Source organism: Pollicipes pollicipes, unplaced genomic scaffold (assembly GCF_011947565.3).
Source record: "Pollicipes pollicipes isolate AB1234 unplaced genomic scaffold, Ppol_2.1 Scaffold_2555;HRSCAF=2994_pilon_pilon_pilon, whole genome shotgun sequence".
In the NCBI taxonomy this organism is placed as follows: Eukaryota; Metazoa; Arthropoda; class Thecostraca; order Pollicipedomorpha; family Pollicipedidae; genus Pollicipes; species Pollicipes pollicipes.
The window spans coordinates 27,994,571-28,011,340 of NW_023596136.1; the positions used below are offsets into that span (position 1 = coordinate 27,994,571).

A 16,770-nucleotide genomic window follows, 5' to 3' on the forward strand; every position below is an offset into this window, starting at 1 on the left:
AAGTACACAATTTTGTTTGCAGTGCTGATTTGGAAGTTTTGGTATGTCAGGGTATGTCAATGTAGATGCGTGGCTCTATCATGCAAAGCGTTACTCTGTTGTAGAATGCATTGGTCTGATATGGAATGGATCATCCAGCTGTGCGTTGCGTCGTTCTGCTGTGCTGTGTTCCGAAGACACGACATTGTGTTGTGACGCGTCTCCGGCGTATGTCGATGGAGACGCGTCGTTTTGCTGTGGAATGAGGAAATCTACTGAGATACGTCGTCCTGTTGTTTTCATGCGGATGCGCCATGCTGTTGGGCTACGTTATGGCTACACGCGTTTGTGCTGTTACGCTGATCTGAATGCTTTTGTTTTTGTCTCTGGTGGGTTTCGATGGAGATGCAGAAATATATTGCCTGGCCGTGTATTGCAAGGTTATCGCCATGATGGCTGAAAAAGGGTGAACCCTTGAAAGTGCTCGGATACTGTGAAGGTGTCTGTTTGATCTGGGAACTTTTTTTGCAAGGTTCTCGGCATCAGTGTACAGTTCCTCCCTCGAGAATGTTCAATTGTCTCCAAGTTCCAATTAGCTGGTCACGGAGATATTTAAGCATTCCCATGTGAGATGATTTGTGCCGACGCTGAGAACCTAGCAAACAAAAAGAACGACACGAGACAAGAAAAAAACCCACTGAGGTTCTCGTAAAATGCGGCTCTCTGCAGAGGCAAGATCGACCCCTCGATAGGCATTGAGAGCTCTCGATAGCCTTGCCTGTTTTTCAGCGCAGCGAAGCTCCCGACTGGTGGCTCGGGCATCATGTCGTTGGCGTGCGCGATAACCGACCTTATGCTGTGGGCTCTACAGGCTAGTTTCGCATGCGCTGGACAGTCGTGTTGATGGTCCGTATTTTGCATGTTCAGAGCTGCTACTGTTGATAATTATAAATCGAAATAACATGTGTTTCTGGCATTTTTATGTGTAGGACGAGGGCATGTAAATAGCAAATGTAAAAGTGAAAGCAATTTGAAAAACCTACTCAGCCATACTAGAGACCCATCTGAGTGAAATTCCTCAGAAGTAGAGGTATTCTGAAGAATAGCTGAAGACTTCTACTGGATATCTTCAGAAACTCTTTTCACTGAACCCTGGCAAATTCAAAATCTGGCAATTACTAACTCGACGCGATTGCGGCGGTGGTTGAGTCACAAGCAAATATGGCTGACGGTGAACTAAACGTTGATAATCTTATATCTCGGCTTTTGGAAGGTGAGATGATATCCATATATTACTCTTGTATTTCCCCGATGACTCGTCAAATATTTCTGTTTTGTGAAGAGTCAGACGCGCGATTTGGATTGTGCGCTGCTTCCGCCTACTTTGCGTCGCGGAATGCTTTTGGGGTGTTTACTGTTAGAACATTCAGTTAGGTGTGTAAATTTGAAATTTTTGGATCTACTATTTTGGGATTCTTCACACACCGCCCTGAACCCACATTAGGTGACAAGCAGTTTCCTGTATTCCAAGGACCTCGCATGTCACAACAGCCTACAGGCTGTGCCCCCTGCCCCCTCAAACAGCAACAGAGAGTAGATGGAGAGTTATGTGTGCAAAACATCCTCTGAATTTGGGGCACCCTAAACTCCAATCATCATCAGACAATAAAAAATATCAGTGGTGTGCCCTCAGGTCATACACAGGGACGTCACCGAGGGTTTAAGGCCAAGGTTGTCATATCCCTTCCCCATGGTCCTGGGGCAAGAAGATGACACTGGATACTTGGGAATGGAAAGCAATGTAGTCCAAATTTTGGTCAGTTTTGACACAACATTGTCATTTTTGGTAATTGCACCAGCTATTTAACCATCACATTATGCAGGCTTTTTTGCCTGTAGTGGGCAATGCATCATAGAAAATGCATAGTTACATTGACTTACATACTCAAAGCAAAACTGTTACCTATCTCTTGTCTTGCTGATCATACATTTCTTAATCAAAATATTGAATAACAAAATATAGCAATAGAAAACAACATGTAGAAATACAACAGATGTGGCACTCATAAGGGGATGCCATTTTTGTGTGGGGGGTGAGCCAGCAGTACTTAAAATGAAAGCATTCTTACTTTATCAAGATGGGTATCGAACAAACCCCTTAAAAAATGTGGCTCAGTGGTATGTGTACAAAGGGTATGCAAGCACATTTGATCTCTCCTCCAATCTTAGTCAAAAGAAAAGAGCATGTTTAACCATGTCAAATGAAGTTACAGGTGTGTAACACATCTTTATGTTTTGTTTTTACTTCATCAGTAAATTATAATGAACATGTTGTATGCCATTAAACATTAAGTATGCCAAGTACATTGTTATTAAAAGTGCTGATTTTCTACCAGTGTGGTTTGACCTCTTCCAGAAACCACAGCAGCTGATTTTTTCACCATCTATGCTGCCTGCTTAGATCTCAATCATTGACATTCCCATCTCTTCAGTGTAATAATAAACTTTTGTATACATCTCAAAATCACTTCAATTTAGGCTGGTGTTGGCTTCCCATTGATCAACCACATTGCTTAGCGACCAGCTAGCATTGATCTGAAGGAGCCTAAATACCAACAATGAGGACTCATCTACCAGATCTTGCAATGTTGTGTCCCAGTTGGTAAATGACAGCATCCTCTAAATCATTCACTACTGCCATAGACAGCAGTGTTGAAGCCAGTCCAAAGCTGCCCTCTCACCATCACTGACACCACCTGAAATCAGATGGAATGAGGGTCTTCAAATGTCTAAGGGCCTCAGATTGGCCATGGGAGATGCACAGTGGGCAACAGTGCTCCAACCACAGGCTTGTGTGATAAGCTCTCAGTAGGGCGCAGGTTCTGGTGCAATCACAGGTCTTTCCTGGGGGTGTCAGGGAACAGTACCTGCATGGCTGTGTAAACCAGTGTTTGCTGGCCACTCTATGAATGCACTGAAGCCAAGCCTACTGCATTACCAGATGGTTGACAAGCTGGTGGTGAGAGCAGCATTGGTGGTGATGTATCTCCATTGGAGGCCCCAGAGACAGATGGTCTTACACTGTTTGGTTTGGGTGACATCAGCTGTAATGGAAAAAGGGGCAGCATCTTTAAAGCTCTCATCTTTGTCCATAGCAAATTGTTTTGTGCAGCACCATTCGTCAACTCAGAGGGAGAATTGTTGGATGTGGTAGATGAGTTCTCTTGACTAGTATTGTATTGTATTCATATCAGTCATAGCCAGTGGCTAAGCCAGCCAAATGCTGGATGGGAAGCCAGCTATGGTTATTTATTTTTGTAGTGCAGGCTAGAAATGAGATAAAATTAGACAATGGAGAGGTAATGAACAGTCACCACTGGCTTACCTACCTGAAGAAAGTAATTCATGTTACCTGGCAAGTAGGTATTTCATATAACTTTTGATGGATTACTGTGTCATTGGTAGGACCAGCATGTTGTCAACCATCCATGCTGTCAACATACACACTGAGAATTGTTGCAGCCAGGCTGGGACAATTATGCTGTAGTATGCATCACATTGACAGTATCTAGTGTCTGTGGAGCCAGCCATGTTTAGTAAGGACCTTGCTTCTATTTATGCTCTGGCCTGTGGTAAGTGTGACATGGCTTAGATTAAAATAATATGCATGTTGCGACATTGTAGCGTGAGACTGGGCCCTGTCCCATGTAGCATGAGACTGGTCCCTGTCCTGCCAGGAACACAAATAGTGATATATTGTGATACATTGGAAAAGTGCAAGAGGCTTATGATCTTGATGATGACCTCATTATCTTGATGACATTCAAATGATCTTGATTATTGATCTCAGAGTGTGGGAATGTCTCAGTAATGTATTACCAGATAAGTATTTTTTTAGCATACAGTTCAGCTGAACAGCATATTCATGGGCATATTCACAAACATGTGCTTAAAAATGTTTAAAGGCTGAAGATTGACCACAGATTTTCTTCATGGGCACAAAATGACCTTGGTATTGGGAGTGCCCTCAAACTCCAATCATTGTCATCAACAACTGCCATTATTTATCAACAGGTATAAAGTCCCTATTTACATTACTTTTACTGCACCACTAGGATCATAGCGCACTGGCTTGTCAGATAAAATGCACCTTAATCTTGACACTAGGCATGACTGACATTCAACGTGTTTGCATATCCAGAGAGCAGGGCCTTTTCTTCCATTTGTGGTGACGTGACGCCTTGTGCCGCAGTGCGAGGATGTCGACCTGGGAAGTCTGTGCAGATGTCGGAGATGGAGGTGCGCAGCCTCTGCCTCAAGTCCAGAGAGATCTTCCTGCAGCAGCCCATTCTGCTGGAGCTGGAGGCGCCGCTCAAAATCTGCGGTAAGTGCCGGGTCACTGGCGCTGTCGCCGACGTTCCATGAGTTCGCGCGACGGCGCGCGTCGGAAACGCGTGAAAAAGAGAAAGTAACCTTTGTCAGACATCTGGCTCTTGGACTGGTGACTTGCTACTTGTGGGCTGTAATGATTTGATTGTCAGTAACTGAGGGTAGGGTCATACTTGACCATTCCAGAATATCACCTCTATTCCCTGCTCTCACTTCCAGTACATGCCAGGCACTGCTCAGTTGCCTGGCTTGTGCGGCCGTTGGACCTAAAGCCTCACCAGCGAGCCCCTGACTGACACGCGGCCGCGACCAGGACCGGCCCGTGCCCAGGCGGCAGCGACGGCCAGTGTACTGCCCTGCCTCGGCCCCGTCCCGCCTCAGGCGGCGCCTGCGGCCAGTACGCAGGTCTGACTGACCGCGCCTGTCCCAGGTGACATCCACGGCCAGTACACGGACCTGCTGCGGCTGTTCGAGTACGGCGGCTTCCCACCCGAGGCCAACTACCTGTTCCTCGGCGACTACGTGGACCGGGGCAAGCAGTCGCTCGAGACCATCTGCCTGCTGCTCGCCTACAAGATCAAGTACCCGGAGAACTTTTTCCTGCTGCGCGGCAACCACGAGTGCGCCAGCATCAACCGCATCTACGGCTTCTACGACGAATGTGAGTTGGCCGGTTACGCGACCATCACATTTATGGCAGGAATTATGGGTATGGCATGCATGACGAGGGCTGGCAAGGCAAAGAACACGTGATAGGTGTGTTTGGTCCTGGTTTGCAATCTGTTGTGGTTGCGATAGCTCTTGATTCAGCGTGAGTGACCCAGCCCAGACGTGCCCACCAGGTATTTTGATCAGTCCGGATCGAAATTGATTCGATTGCTGGCGAGACTTGGCATGTTGCGATTTCGAGTGTGCGGAATCGTCCTTCACTGGTCTCAGCGCGGTTATCTTGGTTTAAGGAGCGGTCACACACGTAGATGATAGCGGGCGTTATCGCCGTTAGCAAGTACCCTGCCCGGGCGTGTCCATTCGGAGGATCGCCTCAGAGGTGGGGTGACCTTAATGCTACTTTTTAGCACGACGGTTGTATATTGCAGGCAAGCGGCGTTTCAACATTAAGCTATGGAAGACGTTCACCGACTGTTTTAATTGTCTGCCGATCGCGGCCATCATTGACGAGAAGATCTTCTGCTGTCACGGCGGCCTGTCGCCCGACCTACACAACATGGAGCAGATCCGGCGCATCATGCGGCCCACCGATGTGCCCGACACAGGTCAGAGGCGTGCCTGGGACAGGTCAGAGGCGTGCCGACGCGGGTCAGAAGCGTGCCGACGCAGGCCAGAGGCGTGCCGACGCAGACCAGGGGCGTGCCCCCGACACAGGTCAGGGGCGTGCCGACACAGGCCAGAGGCGTGCCGACACAGGTCAGAGGCGTGCCCCCTGACAGATTAGAGGCGTGCCGACACAGGTCAGAGGCGTGCCGACACAGGTCAGAGGCGTGCCCCCTGACAGATTAGAGGCGTGCCGACACAGGTCAGAGGCGTGCCCCCTGACAGATTAGAGGCGTGCCGACACAGGTCAGAAGCGTGCCGACGCAGGCCAGAGGCGTGCCGACACAGGTCAGAGGCGTGCCGACACAGGTCAGAGGCGTGCCGACACAGGTCGGAGATGGGTCGAGACAGGTCAGAGGCGTGCCGACACAGGTTAGAGGCGTGTCGGTCGCGGTTCAGAGTCCACGCAGTGCCCGACTGGCTGACACGTCTTCCCCCGCCAGGTCTGCTGTGTGACCTGCTCTGGTCGGACCCGGATAAGGACGTACAAGGCTGGGGCGAGAACGACCGGGGCGTGTCCTTCACGTTCGGCGCCGACGTCGTCTCAAAGTTCCTGAACCGACACGACCTGGACCTGATATGCCGCGCCCACCAGGTCAGTCTGAGTCGGGGCCGCGCGGCCGGTCGGCCTCCGTGGCGCGGTTACAGGGTGGGATGGAGCGCTGCCTCACGGTCTGAAACGGCAGGTGTCTGCCTATCAGGCCTAGTAACCGATAATGCGTAGTTTACCTGCTGCGACATTGGCAGGCACATGATAAGGGCTACTGTGTAGTGCCTGTGGTATCTACGCTGTTGTGACGTGTATGGGCGTGCGTCATGGACGCAAACGCCGTGTGGGTATAAACGTGGTCATGATTGCAAGCGACGATGTTCATGCGAATAGGGCTAGCTATACGTGCCGCGTATATTGGACTTTCCAGATGCTCATCGTCATGTTCCACCCAATGTGCGAAGCTGTGCGAATGCTATCTTGTGAGGGGGGGGGGGGGGGAGGGACAGTCGTCCACGTCACCTTCGTGTATAACCAATGCCCCTGTGACCCCGTCAACGGCGTGATCATCTAGAAGACCTGTTGCTGTGGGGTTTTGTGTATCAGAGGTCCAATATGGCGAAGGGGTATGCCGGTGCTCGGATATATATATATATATATATATATATATATATATATATATTATATATATATGTATGTGGGCATATAATATTCATTTTATTCTCTGGAGCACCATGAAAGGTGCTCTAGAATGCACCTTTACTCTGCATCCCTCCACATTCATGATGTATTTCTGTCCTCTGGTACTCACCGCCCTCTGATATTGCCGTGCTCTGACATCACTACCATCCGTGTTTCTGTTCTGACGCGACCGTGTTGTGACGTGACTCTGCTCTGGCGCCACTGGTGACGTCTGACATCGGTGTGCGCTGATGCTTCTGTCCTCTGAGCTACTGTGCCCGTCTGGTCCCGTCGTCCGGCGCTGGTGAGCCGTGCCGCACCGCACCGTGCCGTGCGTCACGACACGGCACGGCGCGCCTGCCGGCGGTCAGGCGCCTGTGAGCAGCCGCCTCAGCCATGCCGCGTCCGCTCCCGCAGGTGGTGGAGGACGGCTACGAGTTCTTCGCGAAGCGGCAGCTGGTGACGCTGTTCTCGGCGCCCAACTACTGCGGCGAGTTCGACAACGCCGGCGGCATGATGTCTGTGGACGAGACGCTCATGTGCTCCTTCCAGGTGGGCGGCCCACTCCCGTCCGTCCGGCGTCTCCCTTCCCCGGGTGGGAGGTGCTCCCAGGGTGGTGATGGGACAGTGGAGGGGAATGCATGAAATGGTCACCGGGCTGAGGCCCTCCGGACAGCCGGTGACAGCCCTTCGGGAGGTCACGATGTCGCCGGGCTCTCTGAAGCCTTGTGGGTTGTGCTCGGTGTCCAAATGATTTAGCTCATCCAGGTGCTTCAATGTTTCGGCCGGGAACTAACATTTGTATTGCATCAATATTGCTTGCAGCATGAGAGGGGCTTCAGACATTCTGTGGTTTTCTGCAACGTGTGGTTCTTATTCTGACGTTCTTATCTCTATATTCGGTGGCATGCGCCACTTTCTAGTAGGTTAATGGGCGCCATATGACCATTGTAATGGGCACGCTCTTAACCCCAAATCATTATCATCGAGTAGGTCAGAACAGGTCGGGCTGCAGCATCATTGCTGTTCACGTGAAATGGCTCCTGCCTTTAGGGCTATGCCTGGCTCCGTTGATGCGGTATTCCAACACGTAGTTCTTGTCAAATGGATGCATATTTAATTCTGCGGCGTTGTGATGAAACGTTTCGAAGTAAAAACATTGTTCTAATAGGCTGATTCCCGCCATTAAGCGTGCTGTATTGGTTTGACATCGTGCCGAACAATCTTTTTCAGTTGATATTTTGATGTTGACGCTCCGTTGCATGTCATCTCATGCAGATAAAGCCAAGTATATCTCATCAAAAGTGAATCGAATTATTTGAGATGCTTTTTGTAGATACCTGATAGTTTGCTGAACTAGATGAGGAGGATGCAGTGCATGCCGTCGGAGATACGTCGGCCAGGCACTTTCAGCCCTGCGTCGCTCAAATGAATGGACGTGGGAGTTTTTGTTTAGTGGCGGCAGTCGTACCCCCCTCCCCCCCCCCCGTCCGTCTGTGGTGCTCTCCGTAGTCTGTCCTCCTCCCCCTCCGCTATGTCCGGGTGCCTGTGTGAGCCTGTGCTCCTGCCCCCCCCCCCCCCCTCCGCCGCCATGCCCCGGTACCGGTGTGAACCTGTGCTCATGCTCCCCCATCCCCACCCCTTGCCACACCCCGCTGTCGGTGTGAGCCTGACGCCCGGCTGTGACGCGGCAGATCCTGAAGCCGTCGGAGAAGAAGCCCAAGTATCAGTACACGGGCATGGGCAATAGTCGGCCCGTCACGCCACCCAAGAACCCCACCAAACGCAAGTAGGCGGCGACCAGGCAGCTCGCGACAGGCCGCGGTTCCGGCGGCCGCCGCCAGGGGCACGGCACCCTGCACCAGCGCCGGCGCCGCTGTCGATTCCCAGGCCTCAGGACACGCGCGCGCGCGTGACCGCGCCACGCCGCACCGGCCCAGATTCCCCGTATTAGGTAGAGGCTGTTAAATTAAATGGCGCGCGCGTGCGAGCGGCCAGGCCGCAGCGATCAAGTACAGCGCGTGGCGCCGGCGGGGCCGGCTGCGAGTGCGCCCGAGCGCCGTGTGCCGGGTGGAGCGCGGTCGGCTGAGTGGGGCTGGCGGCACGCGGGCCGCCGCCGGCCGCTGGGATCAGACTGAGGCGGCTGAGCGGCGCGGCGACGGGCCTGCCGCGCGCTGCCGCAGCCTGCGAGCCGGGCTGGCCGATGTGGGACGTGTGATTCGGTGATTGGTCGGCGGACGTACAGCCCGCCGGCGTGGCGTCGGCGATCGGCGAGTGGTTTGACTGCTTAACTGTAACACCGAAATCGATGACGGGCGCGCCGTGGTCGCGTGACTGTAGCCGAGTGAGAGACGTTGCCGGTGACTGCGTGCGCTCCACGGCCGGGCCGTGACCCCGAGGTCGGGTGCGTCTGCCGTCCGTGTCCGGCTCGGTCGGCGCCGCGGCATCTGTCGGTCCGGGGGCGGCGGGCCAGGTGGCGCCGCTCTCGGGCCGCGTCGGCGCGCCACCCGCGTCTGCTGGGCGGACGGCGAGCGCGCCGGGCTCGGGGCGGGCCTGGCCGCTGGCAGAGATGTCGGGCGAGTGAACGGGGTGTGACGTCCGGGCCCGCGTGAGGAGTCCGTCTGGTCCGCGGCGTGCGCACCGTGTCCAGTGTGTGCCACCGGCCCGGGACGCAGTGTATGTCCCCTGTCCTCGGCGCACGTGCAGCCCTGTTTTAATCTGGTCTCGGAGGGTCACGTGTCATCGGTTTGCCGCCATAGGACGCGCGCTGTGTGCTCTGTTTCGTGCTCCGTGTTCTTGTCTTCGTCCCTCTCCACCGATCTCTCCCTCGCGTGTCCGTCTGTCTATCCGGGCTTCGGCTGGGCTCGGGGGTCGGCCGGCGCCCCCGCAGAGCACGTGTCCGGCCCGCGAGCTCGAGACGTGCTGACGGCTCCACACAGTGTCCTGAGCGCTGTCTCATGTCCCGGCCGACAGCTCGCCCCTGTCCCGTGGCGTGCGTCTGATTGTGTTCTGCGCCAGGCGCCGCACGGCCGTCGCCGCCTGATGCGTCACGGCGCCGCGGTGTAATCAGAGGACGAATATATAATTTGAGAGGAAGGCGCGTTAAGCTATGCAACGAGCTGGATGATAACGCCGTGTCCAATACTGGCGTGATGGCGCACGTGGCCAGCGCCGCCTCGGCCGTCCGCACACGGCCTCTGTGGGTGTCGGGTCGGCTCGCGTCCCGCGGACGCTGCGGGCGGCGCTAGCTCGCGCTCAGACGTGGCCGAGACCTCTAGGTCAGCAACCAATCAACATAAACATTCAGGGCTCACAGTGAAAGCGTACCTCACTTGTTCTCTGACGGAGTTGCCGTCATGTGCTCGTTTATCACATGCGGCGAAATATTACGCTGGCTGGATGTCGTCGCTCATTTAACATGACAGAATTAATCATAGGAAACTGGTTCTTCACAGTCATAGCAAAATAGCCTAGTAAAACATAATGGGGTATCTTCGGTAATAAGTAATGTAATGGCACGTATTTTTTCCATCAAATGTCCATGTGGAATGACCGATTGAGACCCGTATAAGGGTGTCCGTTAAGAAAGAAACGTGAGGAAGTAAGGTCAGCATGCGTTGTTCACGGTGCCTTTGGCGCATGATTGTGCTATTGACACATATTCATTTACATGACGGAAGCCAATACGTTATAGAAACAAGTGCCGAACAGAAACACATCGCATAAACCTGGCACCTCACACAGGAAAGTGGACGTCTAATTGTTTTAAGCTCAGTGTCGCAGCGCGCTGGCGTCTGGTGCGTTTGTCTCGATCTCAGTTACGCGACTTTTTTAACTCATGCACAACATAGCTGACCACACGCCGGATTAAACGAGCAGGATGTTTTAATTTGAGTCGTAATAATGAATCAAAAGGAAATGTCCCACCTTTGGAACACATTTCAATACCGCTCTTTACTCCAATAAAACTGCAGGACTAGTTGTGTCTGACATTAGCGCTGGGTAGGCCGCCGCAGCACCATCGGTCCGTAATGAGGAAATAAGTTCCAATTTTTTTCGAGTCCCACATTACACTGTCAGCATTTCGTCGCGGTACTTCTCTTCTTTCTTTCTTGGTGGCCCCAGAGTGCAGCCATAGCCCGCGACAACCACAGGTGTCGCGACTGCCGCCGTCATCACTTTACGAAAGTCGCCGTCGTCACTGTACAAGGTCGCCATGCGTAGGTCGCTAGCCGTCGCGCCGACCGGTGCCCGGTTAGTGCCCTGAATACAGTCGAAAGTGGGCACTGGAACAGCCCTTTGTTGATCTCCTTTGCTATTATGTTTTGTTAATACTTCAAATACCACCATGCGTCTCAACATCAGGTCTTATTCTGACTTTCAAGATCATTTGGGGTGGGGGAGGGGGGGGGGGGGGGGTGCCGGTAGTGTAGTGGTTAACGTGTCTGCTGCGTTAACTACTGCGCGTCTGGGAAACCAGAGGTACGGGGCTCGATACCCCGCGGTGCCCGCCCTTCCTGCCAAGGTGAGAGGCAGGCGACGCCATATAGCCTCAGCAGCTGAGTGCGTCGTAAAGTCCCAATTACACACACAAGATCATTTGGGTCAATGTCGACGTCGACATTGCATCGATAAAGCACGCCCTGGCTGTGTGGCCAGTCTTTTCATCCCAACACAATTTGGCTTCGGAATAGTCATTATCCATGAATGCACGACAAACACCCTGCCGCTTTAGGGCGGAAGATAAACGTCAACTGACATTGGAAACTCTCATCTCCGTACATATGCAGAGTCACACTAAGTGACTTAGGGGACTTCTGAGGGCCTTTTAATATGGTCTCATCGATTGGGCCGTAGAAAGCAGCAAAAACATTCAGTTTCCAACATGCCAGAACTTGGGGTTTCGGCCACATTTGAATCCGAACCAGCAGTGTGCCATGGCGGCCACCAGTACGGAAGGCGCCACCCCTCCAGACAGCCTCCTCGCGCAACACGGCTCCTGATCAGAAGGCATGGCTCGAACAGCCAGTCGGCTACACCACTGCCGGCATCGCGAAGTCGTCGCGCGGCAAAAAGGCACCTTTTGATGTTCTAACCCTGTTTGTGTTGCTGTTAATCTATCGTAAACAGCCTGCTCTCCACGTGACGTATCATCCCAAACTTGACCAGAACAGGTTACTCATACGGACCACCAGCCAAATAGCTGGAACTGTGACGCGCCAGCTGATGAGGCGGGCTCGCACAACTGGCGCCAGCGCCCACTCTGAAATGATTGCCGCGGGCAGCTGAAACACCGTGCCAAGGAAAGAACGCCTGCTGTAAATGAAGTAAGTGGTGATGCAAGTCCGGCATCGTCCAGGTGTGTATCATTGACCGTGACCGACGTCCTTGATACAGGATCGGCTTATTGGACCGGAGATGCTTGCTCAGCAATTGGAGCCCCGGTGCTTGTCATTTATATATCATCAGGTCACCCATTCTCTCTCTCTCTCTCTCTCTCTCTCTCCTCCTATCTCTCTCTCTCTCTCTCTCTCTCTCTCTCTCTCTCTCTCTCTCTCCTCTCTCTCGTCCTCTCTCTCTCTCTCTCTCCCTCTCTCATGCTCTCCTCCTCTCTTCTCTCCTCTCTCTCTCTCTTCTCTCTCTCTCTCTCTCTCTTCTCTCTCTGTCTCTCTCTCTCTCTCTTCTCTCTCTCTCTCTCTCTCTCTCTCTCTCTCTCTCTCTCTCTCTCTTTCTCTCTCTCTCTCTCATCTCTCTCTCTCTCCGCTCTCCTCTCTCTCTCTCTCTCTCTCTCTCTCTCTCTCTCTCTCTCTCTCTCTTCTCTCTCTCTCTTCTCTCTCTCTCTCCTCTATCTCTCTCTCTCCTCTCTCTCTTCTCTCTCTCTCTTCTCTCTCTCTCTATCTCTCTCTCTCTCTCTTCTCTCTCTCTCTTCTCTCTCTCTCTCTCTCTCTCTCTCCTCTCTCTCTCTCTCTCTATCTCTCTCTCTCTCTCTCCTCTATCTCTCTCTCTCTCTCTCTCTCTCTCTCTCTTCTCTCTCTCTCTCTCTCTCTCTCTCTCTCTCTCTTCTCTCTCTCTCCTCTCTCTCTCTCTCTCTCTCTCTTCTCTCTCTCTCTCTCTCTTCTCTCTCTCTCTCTCTCTCTCTCTCTCTCTATCTCTCTCTCTCCTCTCTCTCTCTCTCATCTCTCTCTCTCCTCTCTCTCTCTCTCTCTCTCTCTCTCTCTCTCTCTCTCTCTTTCTCTCGCTCTCCCGTTTTCTCGCTTGTTCTCGCTGTCACCTGAGCAGCACGCGACAGGGTGTTGAGGGCTTGGGACAACGCTATGTCAGAGCGATGCACGGTCCGCCATGTTTGAGGACGCTTACATGGCATATTAAGCCTGTCTGCGGCCGTCTTTAGGCCGTTTTGTACGACCTCATTCCATTTAAAGACAATGTGCTGCGTCTCAGTGGATTATTCTCTTTCTTTATCTGTAAAGCCTGAAGCGAACTGCTTCCACCGCATACAATGCACACCAATTTAATAAATTAGCCTTCAGCCCACTCCGTCAATTGCAGTTAATGATCGCTCTTGGTAAGAAAAACTGCTCGGGCATGTACGCAGGGTGTTGTTTTGGCGCTTGTATTCATTTGCAAAGTATAGGATTACATGACATGCTTCTGCTGATTTCGTTTAGGGTTATAGGTCTACTGAAAGTACTATGTATAATTTTAATGAACGTGCATCATGCTGCACATTATAGATGCTTGTTTCCACCAGCTCAATTTCATGAGCGGGCCCCATTCACCCATTAGCTATCTCGGGCATTGTACGAGCTAGAGCAGCGAAGTTACAGTGTAGTTGAGTGCTATAGTGAGCAATGGTGTACGAAAGATACCGACGCCATGACCGTATCGCTGAGGAGAAGTGAAGTCAGAACATGTAGTCAGGCTGACCGTAACGCGGGTGGCGCGGGTGATTTCGCGGTAATCGACATATCTCGGATAAACTGAGCTGCATTTCCTTTAAAAGATGAACCAGGGGCGCTGTTTCGCAAAATGTGTATGTGTGTGTGTGTGTGTGTGTGTGTGTGTGTGTGTGTGGTGTGTATGTGTGTGTGTGTGTGGTGTGTGTGTGGTGTGTGTGTGGTGTGTGTGTGTGTGTGTGTGTGTGTGTGTGTGTGTGTGTGTGTTGTGTGTGGTGTTGGTTTGTGGTGTGTGTGTGTGTGTCACAACCATCTATCCACAGGATATTTCGCCATTTCCCTCCGGCTATTTCTCCATTTTTGGCCGTCCATGTAGGCCATAATTAGAAACAAAACGCATGTATTTGTCACACAGCATCATCCCGCCCACTAAGCGCGGGAAGCAAGCTGGCTGGTATGGCTGGTCTGCTCTTCGGGTGGTCGTGCTGCGCGCAGGAGCCAAGTGCACCCGAGCCAACACTTCGCGTCCGGTGCGCCGGTTTTGAACAAGTGCCAGAGTCTGGCGACGCTCAGACCAGGCGTCGGCTAGACACCACTGGCAGGGACGCCAGCTAGCTCGCTGGACACGGCTGGCAGGGGTGCCAGCTAGCTCGCTGGACACGGCTGGCAGGGGTGCTAGCTAGCTCGATGGACACCGGTGCCACTCTTGTCAGCTAGGCCCGCCGGACACCACTGACACTGGTGTCAGCTAGGCTCACTGGACACCACTGACGCTGGTGTCGGCTAGGTTCGCTGGACACCACTGACACTGGTGTCAGCTAGGCTCACTGGACACCACTGACGCTGGTGTCGGCTGGGTTCGCTAGACACCACTGGGACTGGTGTCAGCTGAAGCTCGCTGGACACCACTGGCAGGGGTGTCAGCTAGTCTCGTTGGACATCACTGGCAGGGGTGTCAGCTAGGCTCGCTAGACACGGCTGGCAGGGGTGCCAGCTAGGCTCGCTGGACACCACTGACAGGGGTTTCAGCTCAGCTCCCCGGACACCACTGCCATTCCGAACCCTGAGCACTCTTGACAAAGGTGATCCTGCCCTCAGCTCAGACACAGCTAATGCGTGCATGTTTACATTTGGCTCACTGGACACGCATGAACCATCGCTCTCTCCTCAAAACCGATGATGTGCTTCAGAGCCTTTCAGTATAAGTTATCATGCCACTATCACGCCCTGGCGTAAAGTTGCCTCGCACACGTGATCCGCAGGACCCCACAATGCCACGCGGGCTCGCAGCGAGGTGCGTCTGCCTACAGTACATCCTCACGGACCAGCCCACCAGGCCGTGCCGCCATGCCATGACGTGGCAACTGCCATGACGTCATGGTTCTCCTTTCGGCGTCGTGAATAGCCCCTCCCACGCGCTGACACGTCGCCGTCCTCCAGGGCCGGCCGCCGGCCGGGCTGGTGCGCCGCCGCCCCGTCGGCACCACCTCTGGCCGACCTTGCCGCTCGGCCCGCGTGACCTGGCCTTGCAACATCGAGGACATCGGCACCGCGCCTCTGGCGGCCCGCCGCCGCGCTCTCCGCCGCGTACCTGCGCGCTGCGCTGCGGAGATGAGGGTAAACACGCGCCGTTGAGTGGGTGCAGAGCGGAAGCCGACAGCCGCTCCAGAACTGCGCAGCCAGCGGCGACCTCTGTTAGGTTTGGCGGCCGCGGCTGGCGGGCACAGATGGCAGCGGTAAGTGACCTGGCAAGGGAGGGACTGCGTCGTTACACAGCTCACGCACAGGACGAGAACTAGCCTGGAGCTGGAGGAGCTGTGTCAGCACACAGCCAGCGCATAGCACGGGAGCTAGCCCGGTGCTGGAAGAGCTGCGTCAGCACACAGCCAACGCATAGCACGGGAGCTAGCCCGGTGCTGGAAGAGCTGCGTCAGCACACAGCCAACGCATAGCACGGGAGCTAGCCTAGTGCTGGAGGAGCTGCGTCAGCACACAGCCAACGCATAGCACGGGAGCTAGCCCGGAGCTGGAGGAGCTGTGTCAGCACACAGCCAACGCATAGCACGGGAGCTAGCCTAGTGCTGAGGAGCTGCGTCAGCACACAGCTCGCGCACGGCACGGGAGCTAGCCCGGTGCTGGAGGAGCTGCGTCAACACACAGTCCGCGCACGGCACGGGAGCTAGCCTGGCGAGGGAAGAGCTACCTCGTCACATAGCATACGCACGGCGTGGGAGGTGGGTGTCGTTCTGGCCGAGATGACCTGTTAAGTTACACAGCCCACGCACAGCATGACAGTTGCGTCTGGCAGTGGTTTGCGGTCGGTGTTAAGGCCCATGCTTCGGTCACTATTGTCGTGATCTTCGTCGTTGATATTAAGCAGTGGAAGCTAAGTTTACCCACAGTCGTCACAGTGGCTAATGAATAGGGCATCTGGAACATCCGACTCTCGTCTATAACGGATTGCGAAACTTAAAAAATGGTCATTATGGTATCTCGAATGTTATCATGGTGGTGTATTATCAGTTCAGAATTACTGTGCTGACAGCCATGAACATTCAGTGTACCAGGAGGTATTGGTTGAACGACGTTATAAAGCTATCACTGGTTATGTTGTCAGTGCTCGACGCTTCAAGCCTTGCTTATGATCGTGACTGTATGAGTTTTGATTACAAGTACAGCTTGAAACGTTCAGCATTGTCGATATATTCAATGCCTGCGTGGTAACGTCCTTTGACCAATACCTCTCAGTGTGTTAAAGGTCAATGGCTGTCGGCACTAGAAGTCTGAGCTCAGAATGCCGAAAACCAGTAGCTCAATACCTTTCTTGCTCACATCATGGTGAATATATTCTTCCTGGAGTCTTCATGGTCAATAACCGTGAAATGGTTGCGTTCAGATAGTCGCCATGCAATAGTATCTTGTTGGTTTTAAGATTTCCTTTTGCCTGGATTGTAACGAAGCTGTCTTGAGCTGTTACACTTGACAGTGTGCTTGCCAGCATAT

At 53.2% G+C, this 16,770-nt stretch overlaps 1 protein-coding gene across 1 annotated transcript; it reads left to right on the top strand.

Annotated features, from left to right (window-relative positions):
• The first annotated feature begins 1,169 nt into the window (after positions 1 to 1,169).
• On the top strand, positions 1,170 to 9,967 carry LOC119106130 (serine/threonine-protein phosphatase PP1-beta catalytic subunit). The gene is made up of 7 exons (XM_037229731.1): positions 1,170 to 1,252; positions 4,232 to 4,363; positions 4,799 to 5,029; positions 5,466 to 5,642; positions 6,144 to 6,295; positions 7,289 to 7,423; positions 8,566 to 9,967. The coding sequence occupies exons 1-7, from the start codon at positions 1,201 to 1,203 to the stop codon at positions 8,662 to 8,664; spliced, it is 978 nt and encodes a 325-aa protein (XP_037085626.1). The 5' UTR covers positions 1,170 to 1,200; the 3' UTR covers positions 8,665 to 9,967.
• The last annotated feature ends 6,803 nt before the right edge of the window (positions 9,968 to 16,770 follow it).

Bases quoted from the DNA above. Each gene is read 5' to 3' on its own strand.
- LOC119106130 (XM_037229731.1), top strand. From the start codon at position 1,201: ATGGCTGACGGTGAACTAAACGTTGATAATCTTATATCTCGGCTTTTG. The intron at 1,253-4,231 runs GTGAGATGATAT...CTTGTGCCGCAG, and splicing joins TATATCTCGGCTTTTGGAAG to TGCGAGGATGTCGACCTGGG. The intron at 7,424-8,565 runs GTGGGCGGCCCA...GTGACGCGGCAG, and splicing joins CGCTCATGTGCTCCTTCCAG to ATCCTGAAGCCGTCGGAGAA.